This window comes from Eurosta solidaginis, chromosome 3 (assembly GCF_040869045.1).
Source record: "Eurosta solidaginis isolate ZX-2024a chromosome 3, ASM4086904v1, whole genome shotgun sequence".
NCBI lineage: Eukaryota > Metazoa > Arthropoda > Insecta > Diptera > Tephritidae > Eurosta > Eurosta solidaginis.
Genome location: NC_090321.1, coordinates 232,620,016 through 232,641,448, shown reverse-complemented (window position 1 = coordinate 232,641,448; position 21,433 = coordinate 232,620,016). Strand labels below are relative to the sequence as shown.

Below are 21,433 nucleotides of genomic sequence, written 5' to 3'. Positions count from 1 at the left end.
TTCAGATGCGTTAAAATATATTGGGACCAATTTGATTATTTATCGCTTCACTAGTGTTTCAAATATGTACGTGCAAATGTTGGGCCGTATTAATAAAAACTTAATAAGATTTTATAGCTTTTACGAAAATTACTTGTTTTTTTTTTATTATTAAAAATATTTAGTTGGATTCATTCACAACTAACAACAGGAGTACAAATACACACTTCAGTGTGATTCGCCCTACTTCACTTACAATGTGTCGAAATAAAACTAGTCGTTATGTTCTTATTGAATGCAGTTCTATATAGCTCTTTAGTGTGACACGAGTTCCTTCCTTCACTTGTCTACTTCTGTGATATCTGGGCCAAAGAGGATAAATACAATAAGAGCCGTCACTCGTTATTTTTTTGGCATTTACTCGATGTATACTGAGAGGTAGTCGCTACTTTTTTTTTTGGGCGAGATGTTTATAAATATCTTCTATACATTTTAGTGGGGTATTTGTGTTTATTTTTCAACTGTATTTAATTAATTTATTTAATTCTATTTCCAAAAATCACAGTTGCACAAGGGGCCTACGCGGCATGGATAAATGCGAGAAAATTAAAAATGTCCCTCTCAGAAAACATTCGGCATCAATTTTTCCATTTCCAGCGAGATACTCGCCACAAAATAACGAGTGACGGCTCTTATTGTATTTGTCCTCTTTGTCTGGGTTACTTGCATATTAAACTCTAAAATATCCATTATAGCTGTTGTTGTTGTAGCATGATGGTGATGGTTGTGCCATCATAGCTGTAGACTTCGTTTCTGCGTGACTGATGCTGAGCGACTTTCTCCACTTTTTTTTTTACAAAAAATTAGAAGCCTAATGAGTCTTAACTAGTTAACATATTTGAGTTCAAAAATAGATTAAGTAGATTAAATTCGGTCATCGAAACTTGTCAATAACTAGTGGTCTTATAATTATTGAAAGCATATATAAATACAAGCTATAAAAACAAGGTTAAAACTAATTTGATAGTGCATAGCAGTTTCAAAAAGCTAAAACTAGTTGAAAAAATTAAAAGCACAAAAATAAAAAAAAATAAATAAGAGGACATATTTTAAATGATATTTTCTTAAATGCAAAGCAAATACACACTTTTCTACATTTATTTCGCACTGTTCCGCAACTATCCAAATCTTATCATTTGTCTACATTTTCAACCATTTTACAATTACAATTTCAATTCATATGCAAATTTAAAAAAATTTGGAATAAAATTAAATACTTTCTTTTCGTTATTTATTCCACATTGTGAACGCGCACGCACCATGTGAAATTACAACAAAAAAACTAAATTAAAATTTATGCAATTAAATAAAAAATCAAAATAAACAAAACACAAATTAGTTGTGACAGCCATTCAAGGTCTAATTGATGCTGCGGATGAGCAAATAAAATTACGAGAAAATCAAGCAACGTCAGATACATCTAAGGTTAGCCCTGCTCACTTAAATATATAAAAGTATAACCTAAGTGTTGTTTAAAGCTCGAATGGGATTTACAAAACATTTGTAATTTAACGATCTTCAAAGTGGCAATGTAACCGAAATTCTTATTTGTTTTTTAACATATAACGTCTAACTTATGAATATACATATTAGAGCTGGTAGAATTTTTTTCCATCAGGAGCATAGCAAAAACGTAATCTACGCATGATTCTAAGAAAAATTGCTGAAGACACCATAGCTCTAAGTCCGATTTCGAGGTCCCGATTTTTGCGAAATAGATATTTTGCCATATGAATGTAGGGTTTGGCCATAAAATCTTCATAGCTTCTGCCAGAATTATAGGAAAAATATCACATTAGGCTTACTTTGAAGGTATTTTACGTACATTACAGAATCTGTATTAATATCTATAATGCTTTTGAATTTTAGTACAGATATCAGGCTTCAATTATGAGAAATTAGCCTACAATGAAATTTTAACTACTATATTATCATTTTTAACAAATTTCTTATGGACAATTTTTTTTTTCTTTACAGCTAAAATAAGTTAAGAACATTTCCAACAACTCTAATTAATTTAATTAACTCTCATTAATTTAATTTTCCTTTTTCAAATTCGTTTTAATAGAAAAAAATTAAAAAAAAACCTATATTTTCAAGTAATAAGCAAAAAAACACAATTTTTAGAATCTTAATGTAATTTATTTAAAAAATTATTTTTTTACTTAGAATTGACCGTTTTAACGTATTTTTTAAAATAAAAGTAATGCTATGTTATTATTTTTTAAAATCAGCTAGCTTTTCGGGAGCTGAGCATTGAACTTGAATCTCCAACATTCATATCAATGCAAAGATGCCTTTAGCTACTCAGCCATATGAATGTCCCGTTGCTAGCTTCACAATTGGTCTCTAAGAATTGCCTTTTTGTTTCTATTCCTTTTATTCACCATGTAGGCACATACACTGTGTATGTAGTTTATTCCTAATAGTGTGGATATGATTTAGGCGCGCTTTTGAAAGCTTAGTAACATTTGGTCGGATTTTTACAGTATTTGTTTATAATATGATCATATTGATATAATAGTAATAGCGGAAGTATTAAAAACAAATACTGTAAAAATCCGACCAAATGTTACTAAGCTTTCAAAAGTGCGCCTAAATCATATCCACACTATTAGGAATAAACTACATACAGAGTGTATGTGCCTACATGGTGAATAAAAGGAATAGAAAGAAAAAGGCAATTCTTAGAGACCAATTGTGAAGCGAGCAACGGGACATTCATATGGCTGAGTAGCTAAAGGCAACTGCCTTTGCATTGATATGAATGTTGGAGATTCGAGTTCAATGCTCAGCTCCAGAAAAGCTAGCTGATGAAGAAGTGAAATTCAGAAACATGTCCTAGTAGCCATCGCGTTTGTAAACCTTACAATTTTTCTCTAATATCAATAACAAAAACCATCGTATAAAGCAATATGAGCAAAGCTCGCTAATTAAATACATCTTTTTAAATCTTTTTTGCTCTCCATTCGTGGTTGTTTTTCACGACTTTCTGCTGTAACAGCCATAACACCTTCCAAGTTTTTTTTCTATAACACGTTTGGAAACAGATGTTAACAACTGTACATATCTTTCTGTTCCTTGTATATGCATTGGAATATTAGGATCATCTAGTGTTGGCTCGTCATTATCTAAGAATTGTACCAAGTGATAGTATGGAATATTTCTTGTGAATGTAGATTACGTTTTTGCTATTCTCCTGATGGAAAAAAATCCATCCATACAATTTGAGCCCCTCTAATACATATATATATGTTTAAATTATTTTATTATAATTACAACTGTGTGCGTTATGTTCAATTAATATTTTGTTAAATTTAAATTTGTTTGTTTTTTATTTAACTGAAATACGTAAACTAAATTAAATCACAAAACAGTCGCATGCCATTTACACATAGAAGACTGCTGCACAACGCATTAACCACTAAAAATATCCCACGGCATGTTTGCTGCATTGTGTATTTTGTTTAAATAAAAAATTATAACTTTTACGTTAATACAAAAACAACAATAAATTTCCCGACTAACACAGCATACATACATTCATATAATAATCAAAGATACTAATCTTATATCCTTTATTTTCTGTGTAATTTATTTTTAAACTTAGAAATCAAGCGAAAACTCTACATCGAACTCTGGAGACATTTCCAATGGGCATACAAAATCTGAGCACGGGCAGAAGAACGGAACTATAGAGAGTAATGAATATCAATCCAGTGTGGATAAGGAGAAGCAACAAGGCCAACATCCTAATACAAGCAAACCAATAGATGGCGCAGATGAAAAGAGCATACAGCAGCGAAAGCAACGCGATGGCAGTGTCGACCGTTCTGTTGCGGTAAGAGAGACTTTTTTGTTTTCAACTCTTCCGGCGGTATCAAGTTATTCGACCATGATTAATTCACAAGAGGTTTGTAGCATTACATTGAGCTATCTAGCTTTGGAACACGATCAAATCTCATTGGAAAGATGTCGAACGGTTCCATGAGAGCTGGTAGCACTCAACGCATGTGTACACATTAGAGGGTACCCGTTAATGGCAAACTTTTTTCCCGAGCTGCCCCTAAAACTAGTTTTAAAATCAAAAAAAACTATCATACTAATGACTAGTATTATTAGTTATTTAAGCCATGCCACAAATAGGATATATTTTCTATATCCCTGCAGTGAAACCAACTAGTCGTATACCAAATAAAATACTAGTTTGCAAAAATCCCAACTGGTTTGAGTTCTCTCTTTTTTCCATATTAGCAACTGGTGTCTTTAACACGGCTATGTCCTACGGAATGCCATCTGCCAGTCATTATATACACTAAAATTGTACCAGATGCGATACTAATCAGTATATGCATCAGGGTCATACCAATTAACACACTACTCCGCTCCTGCGCGAGCATTGTATTAGATGGCATACTAGTTATTCATCATATACCAATTCAGCAAAAACTGTCTGTTCGGCATTTCATTATGTATGCTCCATTAAGTTGAGCACAAGAAGACATCCCACATCGCCTTGGCGCAGATGAATGATATACAGACGAATTCAGTACCAGGTGTTGTTATCCCAACAGCTGATTAAAAAAATAATTGTAAGGCGCGATAACCTCCGAAGAGATCTAAGGCCGAGCTTCTGTTCCAGTATGCGTCGTGCTTCTATTTTTTTCCTACAAATTGGCAGGATGCGACCTACTTGTTTTATGCCGACTCCGAACGGCATCTGCAAGGCAGATGAGTTTTCACAGAGAAAACACTCGGAGTGCTTGCCAAACACTGTCAAGAGGCGACCTAGCTTAGAAAAATTTTCTTCTAATTGAAAAAAACTTATTTCTAAAGTTTTTTTTTTTGATGTTGCCTTTTTCGGGGCGTGAACCCAGGATCTTCGTTGTACTAGGCGGAGCACGCTACCATCACACCACGGCGACAGCTATTTGCTTCTTCTTGATTATTTTCAATACAACGCCTTGTACTAAAACATGTCAGTTAATCGAAATAAAGAAAAATATCTTTTGACTTCTTGACATCCTTCTGCACGGCGAATTGGTTGAATTCGCTTTGTCACCACTTGGTATGGATTCGCCTCGATGATATATTAAACAATTTCGCTGTTATTCAGATAGCGGCGAGACACTTGTCGTTGCATGTCCTTAAATTATAGCCTTTAAGTTTAGTTTCAGTCCTTTGACAGATTGCTCATTAGAAATTATGTAAAAAAATGCGACAAATTGAAAACCTATTTTACTTTAACTATAACTAAGAGCCAATAGCAATATAGTTCTATATCATATCACGAAATACTCAGTAAAAAAAAAGAATAATTTTCGGAAACCAACTTAAGGTACATTTCTACTAGAGACTACGATTTCTCGAACTTGTTTGAGACGAGATTTCTCGCGAGTCTCGCCTTCTCGCTAGATTATCGAATCTCGAAATACTCGTAAGGCTCGCTAGATTCTCGACGTTCAGCTTATTTGCTGAATTGACAGTATTATATATTATGATTTTTTCTCGAACACACGAATCGAGAATTTCGGGACTCGAGAGCTCGAATCTCGCGATAAACGAGAAGATGTCCGAGACTCGAGAACTCGAGTTCTCATATCAATCTCGGGTATCGTTATTCTCGCAAGATTTTCCGAAACAAGTAATAAGCAAAATTCATTTATTTATCAATTAAAAAATAGAATGCAACACATATGGGTTATTAATTTTAGATTATTAATATGTATGTAATTTGTATTAAATTTTAGTCAATATATTTTTTGTAGCTAGGCACCGCCACTTCCATAAATTTTTCAAATCCTGTGTTCGACCCAAATGAATTAGGCAGTTGGTTACGTCCTATAAGCTTAGCCTCTGAACCGTATATATGCTACATTTTTTCACTGGGAATGTGTTCTTTTGCTGTTTTTTTGTAAGGCACTGCTCGGGTATTCGATTTGTGGCTAGTGATAATAAAAATATGTATGTATGTAAATATTATAATTAAGAGTTCCAACAACACCCTTTCTAGAAAACTTACCCATCTCGGTTAAAATCGCTTGAAATTTTGTGAATACTTTGAATATGCCGTATAATTCCTGTTGTGCTGCTTCCTTTACAGGCAATGGCTGCATTGCACAGACAGCAATCAATTGGCCCCAGTATTCGTTTTTGTTGCATACTGCCATACCCAGCTTCTTTCTGGAGGCATTGTAAATATTATTAAATATTAATATTAAAATATTAAATTTTGTACGCGTTGTTTTAAAAAAATGGATATGTGTGAATTATGCCTCTGAGTTGGAAAATAAAAATGTTATACAAAAATTTTACACGTACGAGTTGATTGAAATATCATATACAACGCAAGAAAGTGAAAAAAATCCCAAGTTAAAAAAACAGAGTACATATAATACTACTACAGCGGCTAAATTCTATGTCGAGAATCTCTCGAGCTTAACGAGAATTTCGAGATTCGAGAATCTCGGAGAGTCAAGAATCTCGTGATCTTTACGAGTATTTCCAGAATCTCGCGAGAAGCCGAGATCTCGATTTCTCGAGTCTCGAAATTTTCGCTTGTATTCGAGAATAAATCGAAAGCTCTAATTTCTACTACAGTTTTCGTTGAACGAGATTGAATTATTCCGGTTTTTCTTTCCTTGATAAAAGCAATCTGTACTCAATTTTTAAATTCGGGAGTGTCAAAGCTTTGCTGTCCTTAGAAAATAAACCTCAAGCAAATAAATCTTTCACCGGCACTTTCACTAAATTTACGTTTTTCGTTTATTTTACTTTGAATACAATTTAGGTTCTTGGAATGGAGGTAACAGCAAGTTGTGAGGGTGGCCAAAAATGGACTGGACGCTCTCCAACGCCTGTTTTATTTTCACATCACGAACATGTAAGTCTTTGCAACATAGACTCGCTTACATAACTAATATATTATATAATTGTCTATGATAAATCCAAATACAAATTTTAATTCAACTCGTTAGGCGCCTACTAACAATTTATAAAATTAAATACCCCGAAATTACAAGAACGTAAAACTTAACAAGTTCAGTATTGCTGAATTCGATTATATAGTCTACATAAGCAGCCATTATTGGTTTATGGCAATATTTTTCTTTTCTATTAAATATTTTAGTCGAACGACGAAGAACAAATGCCCGAACCACAATCCATTTACCTGGAAGGTGCTTTATCACACGAGTCAAAAATATTGGTGGCCGATTCGGAAGTAAAAACTGAGGAAGTTTACGATCAAGAGTTAAATGGTTCGCCTGAAGAGCCAGCAGTGAGTTTGTGATTAGTTAATCGTAGTGGTGCATATTATATTTATTCATAGACGATATACTTATTAAATACATACTAAGTTTTCACCAAACTCAAACTTTAGCTCCGTGTTTGCCAACTGTTTAATGCAAAATATCTCTGTTTAATGCAAACTATCTCCCCCAGCGGAAAATACCTGCGACAGGTATGCCTGTCGTAAGAGGCCACTAAAGGGCCAATTAAACTTCCTTCACCCTAACGCCATAGTCATAACCATATTTTTAATTATCCATATCAAATTTGCATCAGTTATTGGTGCCTTAACCTAAAAATCGTGAAAATTTCATAAAAATGAAGAAAATGAAAAAAATTACAAACATATACCACAAAAATAAGCCTCTTAGTTATAACGTATCCAAAACAATAAATAAAATCTACAAAAAGTTAATAAATTCTCCAACTCAAATATTTTTAGGTTATGGATATGGCGAAAAACCAAAAACCAATTGGTTGGTTATGGATATGGCAAAAAACCAATTGGTTGGCTATGCTATGGTTATGGCTTTAGCGTTATGGTATGGCACCATTAATCGATTACATTGATTTCCATAAGTTGGTTTGATCAGCTGTTTTATCTGGTTATGGATAAGTCACCATTAATTGGCCCTAAAAATGCTCAAATGATTCAATCGGTTGTGTAGCACAACCCTCTCAGGGAGTTGCCAGCGCAATTTAAAGCTACACCAACACAATTGTCAACCTCACCTACCCTTGGCGAATCCTGTTGCTTTAGCAGTCGAGGTTCTGGCGGCTTCAAGTTCCATGGAACTAGGACGTGGGGAGAGGGATAGCCTAGGAGGTTTAAATGTGGCACGAGATGGTTGGGCTTGTACATTAATGGTGCTTGTTACCGGAACGTACCGGATTTATATCCATCAAAGAAGCATCAACATCGATAACTCTCCCCAAAACCTTCGGGGAGTGTCTTGATCGCTACAACAACAACAACAGCAGAAATGAAATTTTTAATTTTCGCTTTCGATTATTGATATCGAGTTTAAAACACTTCTTTCGATACTTGTCTCGATATTGACGACGTGATTTTGCAGTAGGTTGAAACGCGGTGTTTGCGTTTGGTAAAAAATGTAGTATAAAATCAAATGTTGCAGCTGCTTGATTTAAAATACGTCTCATTATGAATAGTTAAGCATTTCATTTTATTCTCAATTTTTGCTTCTCAGGTTGTGCTTAGCAGTAAAATGACATTATCGCTAATTAATTTGGATGTTAATCATGAAGAAAGTGATGAGCAAAGAAAACCGGAAGTCGAAAGTCCACTAGCAGATGATATCGAAATAATTGGAGATGATGAGAAATACATGAAGGCAAATTGAAAAAAAAAAATAAATTTAAATCTGACATGAACGAAAAAGCGAAATGACAACAATAAAAAATGCAGTCAGCCTCTCTCATGAGTTTTATGTGCAAATATTCTGACAGGATAAACAGCAGCAAGACAGGGGCCGTATTATGTTTTACGATCCTTGATTGAAACTCATCTTTTAAATTACAATAGCTCTGACATGGTGGTCGGATTAGTGATATATATAAACTAGCGACAAATAGTACTTGTTAATCTATAACTTATTACGGCAATTCACGATCATTTGCGTCATATGCAATGACCAACTTATGCATTTGCATGAAAGACAAGACTTAAATGAAGACCACATAGGTAAACAAATTTTAAAAGCAACTCGTAAATCGCGGATTAACTGAAACAAATTTGTGCTCAATGTTAGCAAATGAAAGAAGATGACATGCATATACCAACTAATTTATATATTTATCAATTTCCTTTTATAAACTCGTAAAAACTTTCATTGGTAATCAACAGGGCCGCAGAGAGCCGAGCCGGGCCCCTGGGACAGTTCGCGTTTACGGGCCCCCCTAAAAAATAAACTCAATCCAGTAAAAAAAATAACATAACATACATATATTTTTCAATTCACATTGTTTATTTTATTTCATATAAAATAAGATTTACTGGAGCACTTACATAAATGAAATGTTAGGTTTCATTGTATGATTTGCTTACATTAACTTTTTCTAAATATGTATGTACTTTTTAAGTGCTTGAATCAGCCAAGGAAAACCTTTCGTGCTTTTTGATCTGCGAATATGGAAATTACCTATTCAAAACTAATGCTGCGAGCAAGGCTGGACTCCAACGCCAATGTTCCAAGGCTTGTCAAGCTATTTTGGCTCATAGTAGAACGTACAAAATTTTTCACGCGAGACAATAGACTAAAAGAACGCTCCCCTTCAGCCACACTGACTGGAAGTGTGCAAAATATTTTTAATGCCATGCATATGTTAGGAAATAATACTTCCATCTTCAAGTCATGAAATTTGTTCAGAAGTTGAAATGGTGGCAGCGAATCACATCACATATTTTCTAAGTGGATGGCTTTGAGATGAATGATTTCATCTATTAGATCCGTAGGAATATCGATGCCATAAATTGTGCAGAACCCCGCTGCCTTTTCTCTGAGCTCTTCTTCCGTCAGATCCTGATAGTTCCACAAGAAACTAAATTTAATCGCAATGTCATTTACGGTTTCGAAACGTCTTGTCATGTTACCAATCAAGCAGTCCAAAAGAACGTAAAAAACTTGCTGTTTGAATTGAGTTTCGGAATCACACTCAGGTTATTCGCCAGGTAATTCATCGAACTGGCGCTTTCTTATCTTCCTTCTTTCTCTGCGAAGGTATTCACAACTCCTATACTCCCTGCCAGAACCTTACATTCTTGATCGACAATTGATCCCTGAACTTCTTCAACTCATCAATCAGGCTACGTATATTTTCTGTTTCCACGTCCAGTGTGGCATTTCTAGCTTGCAGTACCAGATTTCGATGGTTGATTACCGTCAACACTTTGAGCCAAATGGAGGCTAAGAGGATACACTAAAATTTCCCCATATATGCTTCAATACCTTCAAATCCGTTACTGTTTCCTAACTCGGATTCAAAAGCTTGATTTCATCAATAGGTTTCAACATTTGGGGATTGTGAGTTGCGAAAGATTTCACACTATCGACACGAGCAGACCATCGTGTTTGTGACATGCTGTGCTGTGCTGGAGCAATTAGTTTCTTCCTTGAGAATTTCCCATCTCTGAGGGCTTGCGCTAAAGATATTTGCCGTCTTTCAGTGAGCTTTATAGCTCCGGTTCACGCTCAATTATCACGAGAATGCTTTGGATCATTGAGAGTCTTGAGAAGCAGATGTCGTGATATTTTCGCACACGTGAAATGTGATAGGCAGATGTCGCCGCTGTTTTTCATTTAACTCATACGGCGAAAGGCTAAGCAGCGACATCTATTTTTGAAAAAGTAGGTATATTAAAGGCCGCGTTGCCAACCAGACTTCTATCTGGATTTATCTGGTTCAAATCTTTGTTGTTGCATTTACATGCAAAATTGTTTATCTGGCTCAGGATTTTGCCACCGGATGATAGCTATTATACAATTTCTGCATAATATCGGCAAATGTGATGACTTCTGCACAGGCATGCTTAACGAACGAAACGATATCATTTCGTTACGATAATCAACGTTAATAAACGAAACGAAGTCACTTCGTTTCGTTTATTAACGTTAAGATCGTCAAATTAACGTTAATTTGGCGTTCTTAACGTTAATAAACGAAACGAAATGACTTCGTTTCGTTTATTAACGTTGATTATCGTAACGAAATGATATCGTTTCGTTCGTTAAGCATGCCTGCTTCTGCACATTAAAAAATTTACAATAATTGCACCGCTGACAAAAGAAATACGAAGCTTGCAACAATTAACGCGAAACTGACCTATGTAAGCTTATCCACGGCATACTCATACTTATGTATGCCCAAATTTGCGCTTGCTAAGCAATGATGCAGGACGATTTGTACCTGATCGTCAACTGCGCTTTTATAATTTTAAGAAATAATTTGACAGTTGCATAGTTATAGTTTAGGTGAAAATGGTTTTAAGTCACTGACCGTGAAACGTAATACGGGCCCTGTTTTCCCTTCGATTGTAAATTAATGAAATTTTTTTTTCCAAATGTCACTTATTATATTATCAAATTTGTACACCAATTTCACACAGACGCTTAATGAAATAATTAGGCAAGTTTTCTACATTAAAGCCTTTATTGGATTCAATCCCTTATATAAAATACAAAGTCAAAAATCTAGTACGTTTTGCTTGTTTGTAACAAATGACAATAAAAATAAATTATTTTCAACAATTTACGAAAAATAGAAGTACACCAAAAAAATTAAAAGTTTTATTTTCGTTGCAAGTGCAGCAAATGATAGTATATGTAGTTTTTTCAAAAATAGGCACATATTTGGTTAGGTGCAACATCTGTGAGTAGCTGCGCATGCGCATTTTATTTTGATTGTCTCAATAGTTAAAGAGAAACGGCTGCAATCCATTTAAACTATTTTTTGTAAAAGCGTAATATTTTTGGGGGCTGCTGACAGATGTTCGCTTAATGAAGCAAGTGGCCGTGTGTGAAAAGGAAACTTTTAATTATTTCATTAAACAAAACTGTGATGCGATTAAGTTTCTGTGTGAAATTGGTATTACACTCGTAAAATAATTATGTAATTTTGTTACGATTTCAGCTGATTGAAAAAAGCTATTACATTTTGAATTCAATAACCGAAAATTTTAGATTGTGACTGAATATTAGGGAGCGTGTCATTATTCTGTATTACAAAATTCTGGGTGACGAAATTCTGTAAATTGCAAAAAAGTTCTGCTTGAACAAAATTCTGATTTTTTAAAATTCTGCTTTTTAAAATTCTGCTTTCTAAAATTCTGCTTTTTCAAAATTCCGCATGTTTAATTATGGAAGTCAGAATTCCGGAATCATGGCATGGCGTAGCCGGTGTTGGATCGGCTAAGGCTTATTTTTTTAAAGTGCGGCCGAAGGCCGCCTACGCAGAAGGACATCACCGTGGCGGTAGCCAAGGTTATACCACACACCCGGGCTTGGCCCAGTGTTATTTTTTATAAGCGCGGCCGAAGGCCGCCTATGCAGAAAGGTGTTCTACGCAGAATTACTGTGCATGGCGCACTTTTTCAAAATAATTACATGACCTCTTTAACATTGTTAACATTATATTTTAATACCGAATTTTGTAATACAGAATTTTGAAAGCAGAATTTTGTTTTTAGAATTTTGTACATCCAGAATTTCGACACCAACCCGAATAATATATGCGTGATTTTGTTTCGTGCTTTCATATGTTCATTGTAAGTTAATTAATTTTGGAAATTCGACTGCTAACACGAAATATAACAAAAAAAAAAAAAAAAAAAAACAATCTCGATACAAGTAAATGTAAAAAAAACCCAAAATTTAAACAAAGACTCGTCTGTTCTTCCGTTATATGGAATATCTATATATGCTCTTTATCTTTGTGGTATTTGTTTTTATTTTTTGTTGATTTTTTTATATCCATGCACTTTACAAATTTTACTCATGTGTGTGCTCAAATAAAAGAAATTTGTATGCCAAATACTTCAAAAAAATACTAGATTTTCCCATTTTTAGAAAATTTAAAAATTAGTAAGTGCATTAGATAAATATGTACATATTGCTTATATCTAACATTAATATCATATCATTATGTTTTTTTTTTTTAAGAATACATTTTTTTATTTACTTAGTTATTTTTATTTAAAAAAACGTCCTGTAAAGGGAATAAACCTAGTCGTATCGCAAAGAAAATAATATAAAAACTGAAAAATAGCACTCATAGTTTATATTGAATGCAAATTTACTATAGCCGTAAAAGCAGATAAATATAATATAATAATATAAAATAAATAAATTTTTTTGTGGAATTTGGAAATGTGCTTGAAAAGCCAAATAAAATGGCGTCAGTAAATTCAAAAGTTTTGTGTAGTTCTTTTAATATAATTTAATTTTGTTTATACAAGTATTGACGGGTCTGACATATGTTCGCTTTTCTATTGTGACGAATATTAGTATCACTAAGCGATACTAGCATCACTAAGCCGATACTAAGCAGCCACTCGTATGTACGTAAAAAAATCAATCATAATTTACACACATACATATATACAAGGCAGCGGAGAGATACAAACAAACGCATTTCATCATCAGCTGAAGTAGTACTCACATATACACACGCATATGGCTACAAACTTCAAATATACAGGTATATGGCTGGTAACAAAGCATGAAGTTCACGAAATAAGTAGCCCTTAGAAGAAATGAGTGAACGAGGAAACCGAGAGTATAAAAGCAGCGCAAGATGTGGCATGACTAATCAGTTTGATTTAAACACGCTATCAGTTGCGAAGTGAACTATAATTGTGAAGTATAATTGTACTAATTGTACAGCGCAAACCCCTTGTGCGGGTATATTCTTAGCCCCTAACTTTTCGAAACCAAGTCTTACGATTTATTTAATCTAATGCATGAGCAGGCAATGCTAGAGGCAGATCTAAACCGCAAGGATCTGCCGCTATATCACCTGTGCTCGATATCCATCAGAAGAGCCTTAAGCCGAGCTGTAAATATAATATGGCTCTTGGTGTATTTGAGGAAAAAGTTATCCGGAAGATTTATGGTTAGGTAGTGTTATACGAATAGATGAAGACTCATAAGTTAATAGAGTATTTTTTGTAACACTCATATTGGGAAGCAGACGAAAGGGAGACTTTTACTTAGTTGAAAGGCATTGGTTGGGGAAGACTTCAACTCCATTAGTGTTCCCAGTTGGCGTCATTTATCGCGAAACAGGACTGGCTGGCGTGACTTGTTGCGAAACGGTCAAACTCTGTTAGGCGTTAAATGAACAATCAATAATGGCGCTTCCCATGACAGCCGGTTCTATGTACCGGAGCTACTCGGAATTTTTCCCGACCAAGGGCTGTCATTTCAGTGTAGCTTCATTTAATGTGTTGCGTCCCTCCCACAAATTGTCATACTCCCAGCAGATCCTTGCAGCGTGACTGCGCCATATTCTCCTGCCTCGGGAAGATATCGTACCCAATTCCGGACCTGTACCTGACCCCGGTCCAGAGAGAAATGGTTTTGCTGCGTTTGCCGGAAAATACCCTTTTTAGCATGGTCACACTCTTGTCAGTGTGTCATGTGCAACAGATGGTTGCATCGGGCTAGAGCCCAAAACCCGACGCCCTCGTAACTTTTGTTGTTCACGCCCCAAGGGCATCCCGTAGTCTGTGACTTAGCGCCCCCTACCCCTACCTTCTAGCAGCCCCGCTGCTCAGCAAGCCACAACAAGCACCCGCTGCTGCTTGCGCCCCATGGTGCCACCAGCTTATACGGCCGCTCCTACTCATAACTAAAATATCCGTGGTAAAGGCGGTAGCAATGCCGAACATTAGCCCCAGACCACGTCTTCCTCCACCTCTTTACGGCACTAGCATTGGGTAGAAAATACTCATAGTCCCTACAACCTTTTGCCCCGTTTGCCAGCACAGAATATCGTTAGCTTAATGTGAAAATGTGTTAAGTCACTTTATACGAATTTTACAGGAGACGAAAAAACTGAATAATTTTTGAAATACATTTTTTTTTTCAAAACTGTGAATGAGGATACCTTAGTTGCAATACTTTTGAGTGTAGAAACTTTGAAAAAGATAAATAAAAATCATGTATGCTAACCCAGCAGCTATTTTATGACTTATCACCATTTCCTCACTCAAAACAAATTTTTTCTCCTGACTTAGCACTTTTTACTCAATATGTTTCCCAATCACTCCTCCTCTTTAATGATTGAAATATAACACTAAAACTATATATTTCACAAAAAAATACTATTTATTTGTCAAACTATTTCTAACTATTGGCGGCCACCGTGGTGTGATGGTAGCGTGCTCCGCCTACCACACCGAATGCCCTAGGTTCACACCCCGGGCAAAGCAAGATCAGACTTGGGTGTAATTTTTGACTCCAAACTCTCTTTTTCTAGTCACATTGATTTCGTTGTTTCAAAATTTGTTGCAATGTTTTGGTTCAGTAGACGTAACACCAGTGACTTTAAGGACCCTATGACGTTGAAGGCACTTTATATATCCTTGGTCAGATGTGGTATTAAATATTGCTCAATAATATGGAATCCTTTCTATGAATCTAACTCCTTTAAAATTGAGAAAGTTCCAAAAATTTTTACAAAATTTCTTTACGTATGCTTCACTGGCCAGACGGCCTCCCATCATATACCAGCAGTCACAAATTGCTTGGTCTTCAGGCTTTGCATGACAGAAGAACTTGTATCTCACTCATGCTTGCCTATAAAGTAATAAACTTTAGCACGAATTGCTCTGATTTATCTACTTTGTTCATTCCATGTATTCCACTGCGTGATCTTCGGCATAATAGATTATTTATCGAAATAACTCATAAAACGAATTATGCTATGAATGAACCTATAACTAGGACTATAAAGTAACCTGGGTCGATTTGTATGGACGAAAGTTAACCTATATCGCGCCATCGATTTTTCGATAGGATTTGGGCTCAGGAAAAAAAGTTCCACTACGCATACCGAAAAAAAAAATTTTTGAGCCTGCAAAAAAAAAATCGATTTTTCGACCAAAATTCTTCTAAATAGGAAATTTTTTTTTCAAAAAACTGCATTTACCAATTTTGCATTTGCCATATGACACGAAAAAAAATACATAAAAAATGATTTGGAGCCTTGAAAATGAAAAAATGCATACAAAATGGAAAAAATCGTTGAAAGTTTGCAGGCTAGATGTTCTACACCGGGTACCCCTGGCCTCAACAGCATTTCCGTTCTGGCCTCCCTCAACTCAGGCGTAGTCACCCGTCACTTACCCCCAGGGCGACGACGTCTCCCCCGTTGCACTTCAGAATACTGTAGTTAAACTGTAATGGGTTAACTGGGAAATTCACGAAGATAGTTGAACGATCGAGGATAATGAGTAGTAAGATGAAACGCAGGTACGATGAGAACAATAATTGGGAAGGTTTCTTGGAGGGAGATTTGGTACTGTTATACAACCCTCACCGGCAGAAAGGTGTTCCATCCAAATTTCGGAGCAGTTGGAAAGGCCCGTTCAAAGTTGTGAAGAAGATCAGTGACACCATCTACCGCATACAAACCATTGGGAAGCCACGAAGTAGAGGAGTGGTACATTTGGAGATGCTAGCGGCGTTTAGATCAGGAAATTTGTCTGATCGGGACGATAAGACTTAGGTGGAGGGCAGTGTGACGAATATTAGCAACACTAAGGGAAACTATCATCTCTAAGCCGATGCTAAGCAGCGGAGAAGAGACGCACAAACACATGCATATATCTTATCTGGGATGCTCACAAAAGAAGATAATTTGTGCAAATATGACTCACATACACACGCGCATATGAGAAGCTATAAATGTAGTTATAGCTGGTAATTTCTTAGCTGATAACTAACTAGTAAATTCTAGAATAGAAAAGCCTAGAAATATGCAACGAGAAAACCAGACAGTATAAAAGGCAGCAACAGTAGAGGCACGACAATCAGTTTGATTTAAGACGCTATCTGGCGAGCAATAGAAGTGTTATTTTGAAAGTAGTATAATAAAGGTCATTTTGCATTATTAAATAGTGGAGTTATTTATTCAACAGTTTAGTAGAAGGTGTAAAATAAGCGAAGCTTCCCTAAATTCGTTACAATATGAACAATGGATTCCACAATTTTTTTTTCCGTCTTCGAGTTATTAATATCGATGTAAAGACGCGTTGTTTAACACCTCTCCCGATAGTTTTGGACACGTATTAGCAGGCGACACCTGATCTAGACTTTTATCTTTCCTTCAACCACCTCTATGGTTCCGCTATGATGAAACTGTTAAGATAGTTTTACATTTTTTCAAGGTTGCTTGAAGGAAAAAGCAACTTTTTTTTAAGAAGTTCATAGCCCAAATAGGCTCTGGGCCAATTAGGTGCTTTAGAGCCAAAAATAATGGCCTCTATTATGAGCATTTTTCGATCTTCGCTGGCTATCGAACATCGAAAATCGAATTTGAAATTGGTATTATGACATCTAATCTCTGTCGAAATTTTCGTTGTGTATCTAATTTTGAAGCGAATAGAAATTTGTTGTCGACGCTGTATCGAATTAGAAGAAAATTGTGAAACGTAAGTTTTTGTGTTTATCTTCTACTTTTTTGCTACCTAATAGTAATTTCAAACTATTTGTATTAATCGTATATAGTGTAGGAGGCTTTATTTTTATTAAAATTAATATCCACACAAAAATTATTTAAAAGAAAATGTTATATTTTCATGATGCAAAATTGAATAATAATGAAAATTTTTGAAAATAGAAAAATCAATGTTGAAAATTAAAATTTTGTAAATCATATTAAAATTACAAAGTTGAAAGTAATATAATAACAAAATTAAATAAAAATAAATGAGTCAATATAATTTAAGAACCCTACATATAGGTCCTAGGTCGTGAATACAAAACAACTGCTTGGAAGACTGGTTTCGAAAATTGGACAAAATCCGTTTATAACAATAGGAACTTGCAGAAAGGATCAGATGGAAAAAATTCCGAGTGTATTCTCGTACCCGATGCTCAGTTGAGGCAATCCCTAGCGCAAAATCTTAGTATTGTTGCCAATTTCCAAATGGTTGGAATAGACTTGGCTCTTGTGTATTGTTGCGACCATTCATCTTTGCTGGATAGCAAGTCCATGAACGCTTCTATGGTCATTATGAAGTTTAGTTTTTAACACATGTAACAAGATGTTCAGAAAATTGCAATTTTAGAAAGCTACAATTGCGCATTGAAATTCATTTCAGCGTTTTATACTTCTGGCTAGTTCCAGTACTTAATCCTTTTTCTTCATAATAAATAATTTTTCTTTTATTTTATTTGCCAGATGACGGGAATGTGCTTTTCTGGACGGTTGAATTTATCGAATTGTCGAACAATGACACTAGTCTTTATCGAATGAGTGTCATAATTGCCGTCATCCGGTGGCAAAATCCTGAGCCAGATAAATAGCTTTGCATGTAAATGCAACAACAACGATTTGAGCCAGATAAATCCAGATAGAAGTCTGGTTCAATTTGTGAGCCAGATAATTTGTTAATTACTTCTTTTTAGGTTGGCAACGCGGCCTTTAATAAACCTACGTTTTCAAAAATAGATGTCGCTGCTTAGCCTTTCGCCGTAAGAGTTAAATGAAAAACAGCGGCGACATCTGCCTATCACATTTCACGTGTGCGAAAATTTCACGACATCTGCTTCTCAAGCCTCTCAATGATCCAGAGCATTTCCGTGAGAGTTGAGCGTGAGCCGTAGCTGTAAACTCACTGAAATAAGGCAAATAGTTGCTTTTTTTGCAAGCGAGCTTGAAAAAACGCTTCAACTAGCTAAACAGTTTCATTATGGCAAACCATACAGATGGCGGAAGATTATCAGCTAATTGATACTTTTTGCTGCTATGACATTTCTACTTCTAGCGCAGTATGTTTTTGACACTCAACCAGGGAATTACAAAAACAGCATACATGAAATGCGTGTTTGTTTATATGTATGTCACCCTGCCGCCACGCTTTTATTTTGTTATTTTTGTTTATCTGCACATTCGTATGTTCATTTCATTCGCTCGTTCACAATAGTGCCCTATTTTTGAATATGCAACACTATACAACACTATTAATCAGGTCGACATTTACCTTTCATTTGAAACCGCTTAGCCAACTCAACTCGATTACATTTTATTGTTGCTTTCCATGCAATTCGGTAAGCTAGCTAGTTTTTTAATTGTAATAGTAAGCAACGAAATAAAGCTAATACCGAATGAAAATTCGTTCGATCAGTTCTTTTGACCATAGTCGAAAATCGAATTCGTCTAATAATAGGGGCCAATGTTCAAATTCTTGATAATTTGAATATCACTGTAGTTTGGATATCACTGTAGTATAATTTTAAAATAAATTGTTGGCAGTACCCTGTATTCACAGTTTGTCCCATGGTTTGTCCAACTTAACTTTTAAAAATCAGCTGCTATTTTAACAATTTTGACTTTTCCGCAGCTCCGGTGTGTTTTGGTGTGTGAAATTACGTAAAAAGTAAGTAAATTAAACATTTAGATAAAAATACAACATTATAGAACGCTAAATGCAGGAATAAAGATGGTGGTGATGCGAAGATTTGCCTGACATCATGAAGGAGACGACACCTTTGTAAAAGAGTTAAAAATGACACCACAAAAGGGGGTTTCTCATTTAACAAATAGAGTTGTTGGATCATCTACTTTGGTTGACCAATATGGATAACGTAGTCTGGCTTCAGGAGCTAACTTAACGGAAAGGTATTTGGCCAATGGCTATCGCTCTGGCAGCGCAAACACAATCAACAAGTCGAACAGTTTTCATCCAATCCATTCTATTACAGCTGATGGACATGTAGTATATATATAAACAGAGCTATGGCGTTTTCATTTTTGAAAAAAATGTCGCTCTGTTGGTTCTTTTCAGCCCTTTCGTGAGATTGTGTGTGCCACACAAAATATTTTCCACTGATTCAAGAAAAGAATACACCATTAGTTAACATATCGCCTGGTATTAACCTGTAGGAGAAAAAGTGGTTTGTGTCGCCTGCGTTGTCTTTAATTGGTTTACATCTTTTTACGACAGAGCGTGTGCTAGATAAATTTTTGTTCTGCAACCTTCCAATTTGTTCTTTGTACCTTCGGGGACGCAGAATTAGGGCATGCAGCTTAATATCCTCTTTACGCAATCGCCTGGTTACTTGATGCTAAGACTCGTCCACTGCCACAGCTCGCTGTTATTATTGTGACGTCTTGAGTGGCACATGTCTCGACCAGCTGGTTAAGCCGGCTGTCGTGCGAAACGACATAGCAGACACCTTTCGTAGTTAAATTTTTATCTGCTTCGGCTAGAAAATTTATTTCTTGTTGTAATTGTTTCAGAAATGTTTGTGTTGAGTATGTGTATCATATAAAAATAATCGATTTTATTTATTTTATTTAGATTATCACAATGTCAATGTTAAAATCATTTCAATACTACAACCATCCAGAGGGACAAGATATTTTTGGAAAGATGGTTGCCACCAATAAATATGCTGCGGTAACCGGTCTGTTTTATTCTGTAGCTGATGTGCTGATGTATTCCAAGCCAAAAGGCTATCTGCCGACATTAGGACGTATTGCTTACATAATAGGACCAATGATGGGTATGGCTTCTGCGTTTACACTGACCACTTACGCATCAACGAACATACGAGGCAAAGATGATAAGTAAGTGAATAAAACTTATCGAATATATAAGTGCTTTTATATATTTGCATTCAATATTACATGCCTTCTTCCTTCTAATAATTTTAGATTTAATTATTTTCTTGGTGGGTTTGCCGCCGGCGGGGTATATGGTGCGTGGCAAAAAAATCACGTTAGCGGTCTAGTTGTCGGTCTTTTCTTAGGTAAATATGTTTATAGCTTGCTTTATTGCACTGTACAGATATTAAACTTTATGTTATGTTAATGTAGGTATTGCTGGAGGAGTAAAAAAGCTTTCAAAGCAAGAAGGCTGGGAATTTTTCCCTAATGTTGTTCATAGATCAGGCAATTTATTTATTGAGGAGCATGATTTTACATTGATGAAGGATCCAAAAGATCGCGTTGCTGCAAAATGAAAAGATAATATACAAAATCAAACATAAGAAACATAAAAGATATACATACGGTGTAAATAAATATAGTTTGAAACAAGTAAAGGTGTCTAAGTTCGGGTGTAACCGAACATTATATACTCAGCGTGAACTTTAATTGTACATTTCATTTCAGATAAATTACTTTTCTACATAACACGTAGCACCGCCCCTTAAGAAAAAATGTCTCTCCATTTCCTCTTACAATAAAACTTGATAAGTGAAATATCATTGATTCAAAACTATTTTTTGCTAAGTTATGGCTTATTATTCTAGTCTACGACCCTATTAAACTTGTTTAATATCTAAGTTGCCGTGGTCTTTAACCAATCCCGCCATTTTTACTAGAAATATTTTCTGCTATAAGGAAAATTTGTGTA

General features: G+C 35.3%; 2 protein-coding genes across 14 annotated transcripts in view; both read left to right on the top strand.

Annotated features, from left to right (window-relative positions):
* Window positions 1–10,863, top strand: part of RIC-3 (RIC3 acetylcholine receptor chaperone) — a 48,545-nt gene extending 37,682 nt beyond the window's left edge. For 9 of the 13 annotated variants that reach the window (XM_067775554.1, XM_067775551.1, XM_067775546.1 and 6 more), the window contains 4 exons: window positions 3,650–3,880; window positions 6,830–6,922; window positions 7,169–7,318; window positions 8,538–10,863. In XM_067775554.1, coding sequence (XP_067631655.1) covers window positions 3,650–3,880; window positions 6,830–6,922; window positions 7,169–7,318; window positions 8,538–8,690 — 627 coding nt within the window. In that variant the 3' untranslated portion in view covers window positions 8,691–10,863. Of the gene's footprint in view, window positions 1–1,378; window positions 1,465–3,649; window positions 3,881–6,829; window positions 6,923–7,168; window positions 7,319–8,537 lie in introns of all 13 variants that reach the window. The other 4 variants (XM_067775557.1, XM_067775558.1, XM_067775555.1 and 1 more) reach the window with 1 other exon arrangement.
* An 8,474-nt stretch (window positions 10,864–19,337) lies between these two features.
* ND-B14.7 (NADH dehydrogenase (ubiquinone) B14.7 subunit) lies at window positions 19,338–21,165 on the top strand. Its single transcript, XM_067778077.1, has 4 exons — window positions 19,338–19,450; window positions 20,375–20,643; window positions 20,731–20,825; window positions 20,893–21,165. The coding sequence occupies exons 2-4, from the start codon at window positions 20,384–20,386 to the stop codon at window positions 21,036–21,038; spliced, it is 501 nt and encodes a 166-aa protein (XP_067634178.1). The 5' UTR covers window positions 19,338–19,450; window positions 20,375–20,383; the 3' UTR covers window positions 21,039–21,165.
* The last annotated feature ends 268 nt before the right edge of the window (window positions 21,166–21,433 follow it).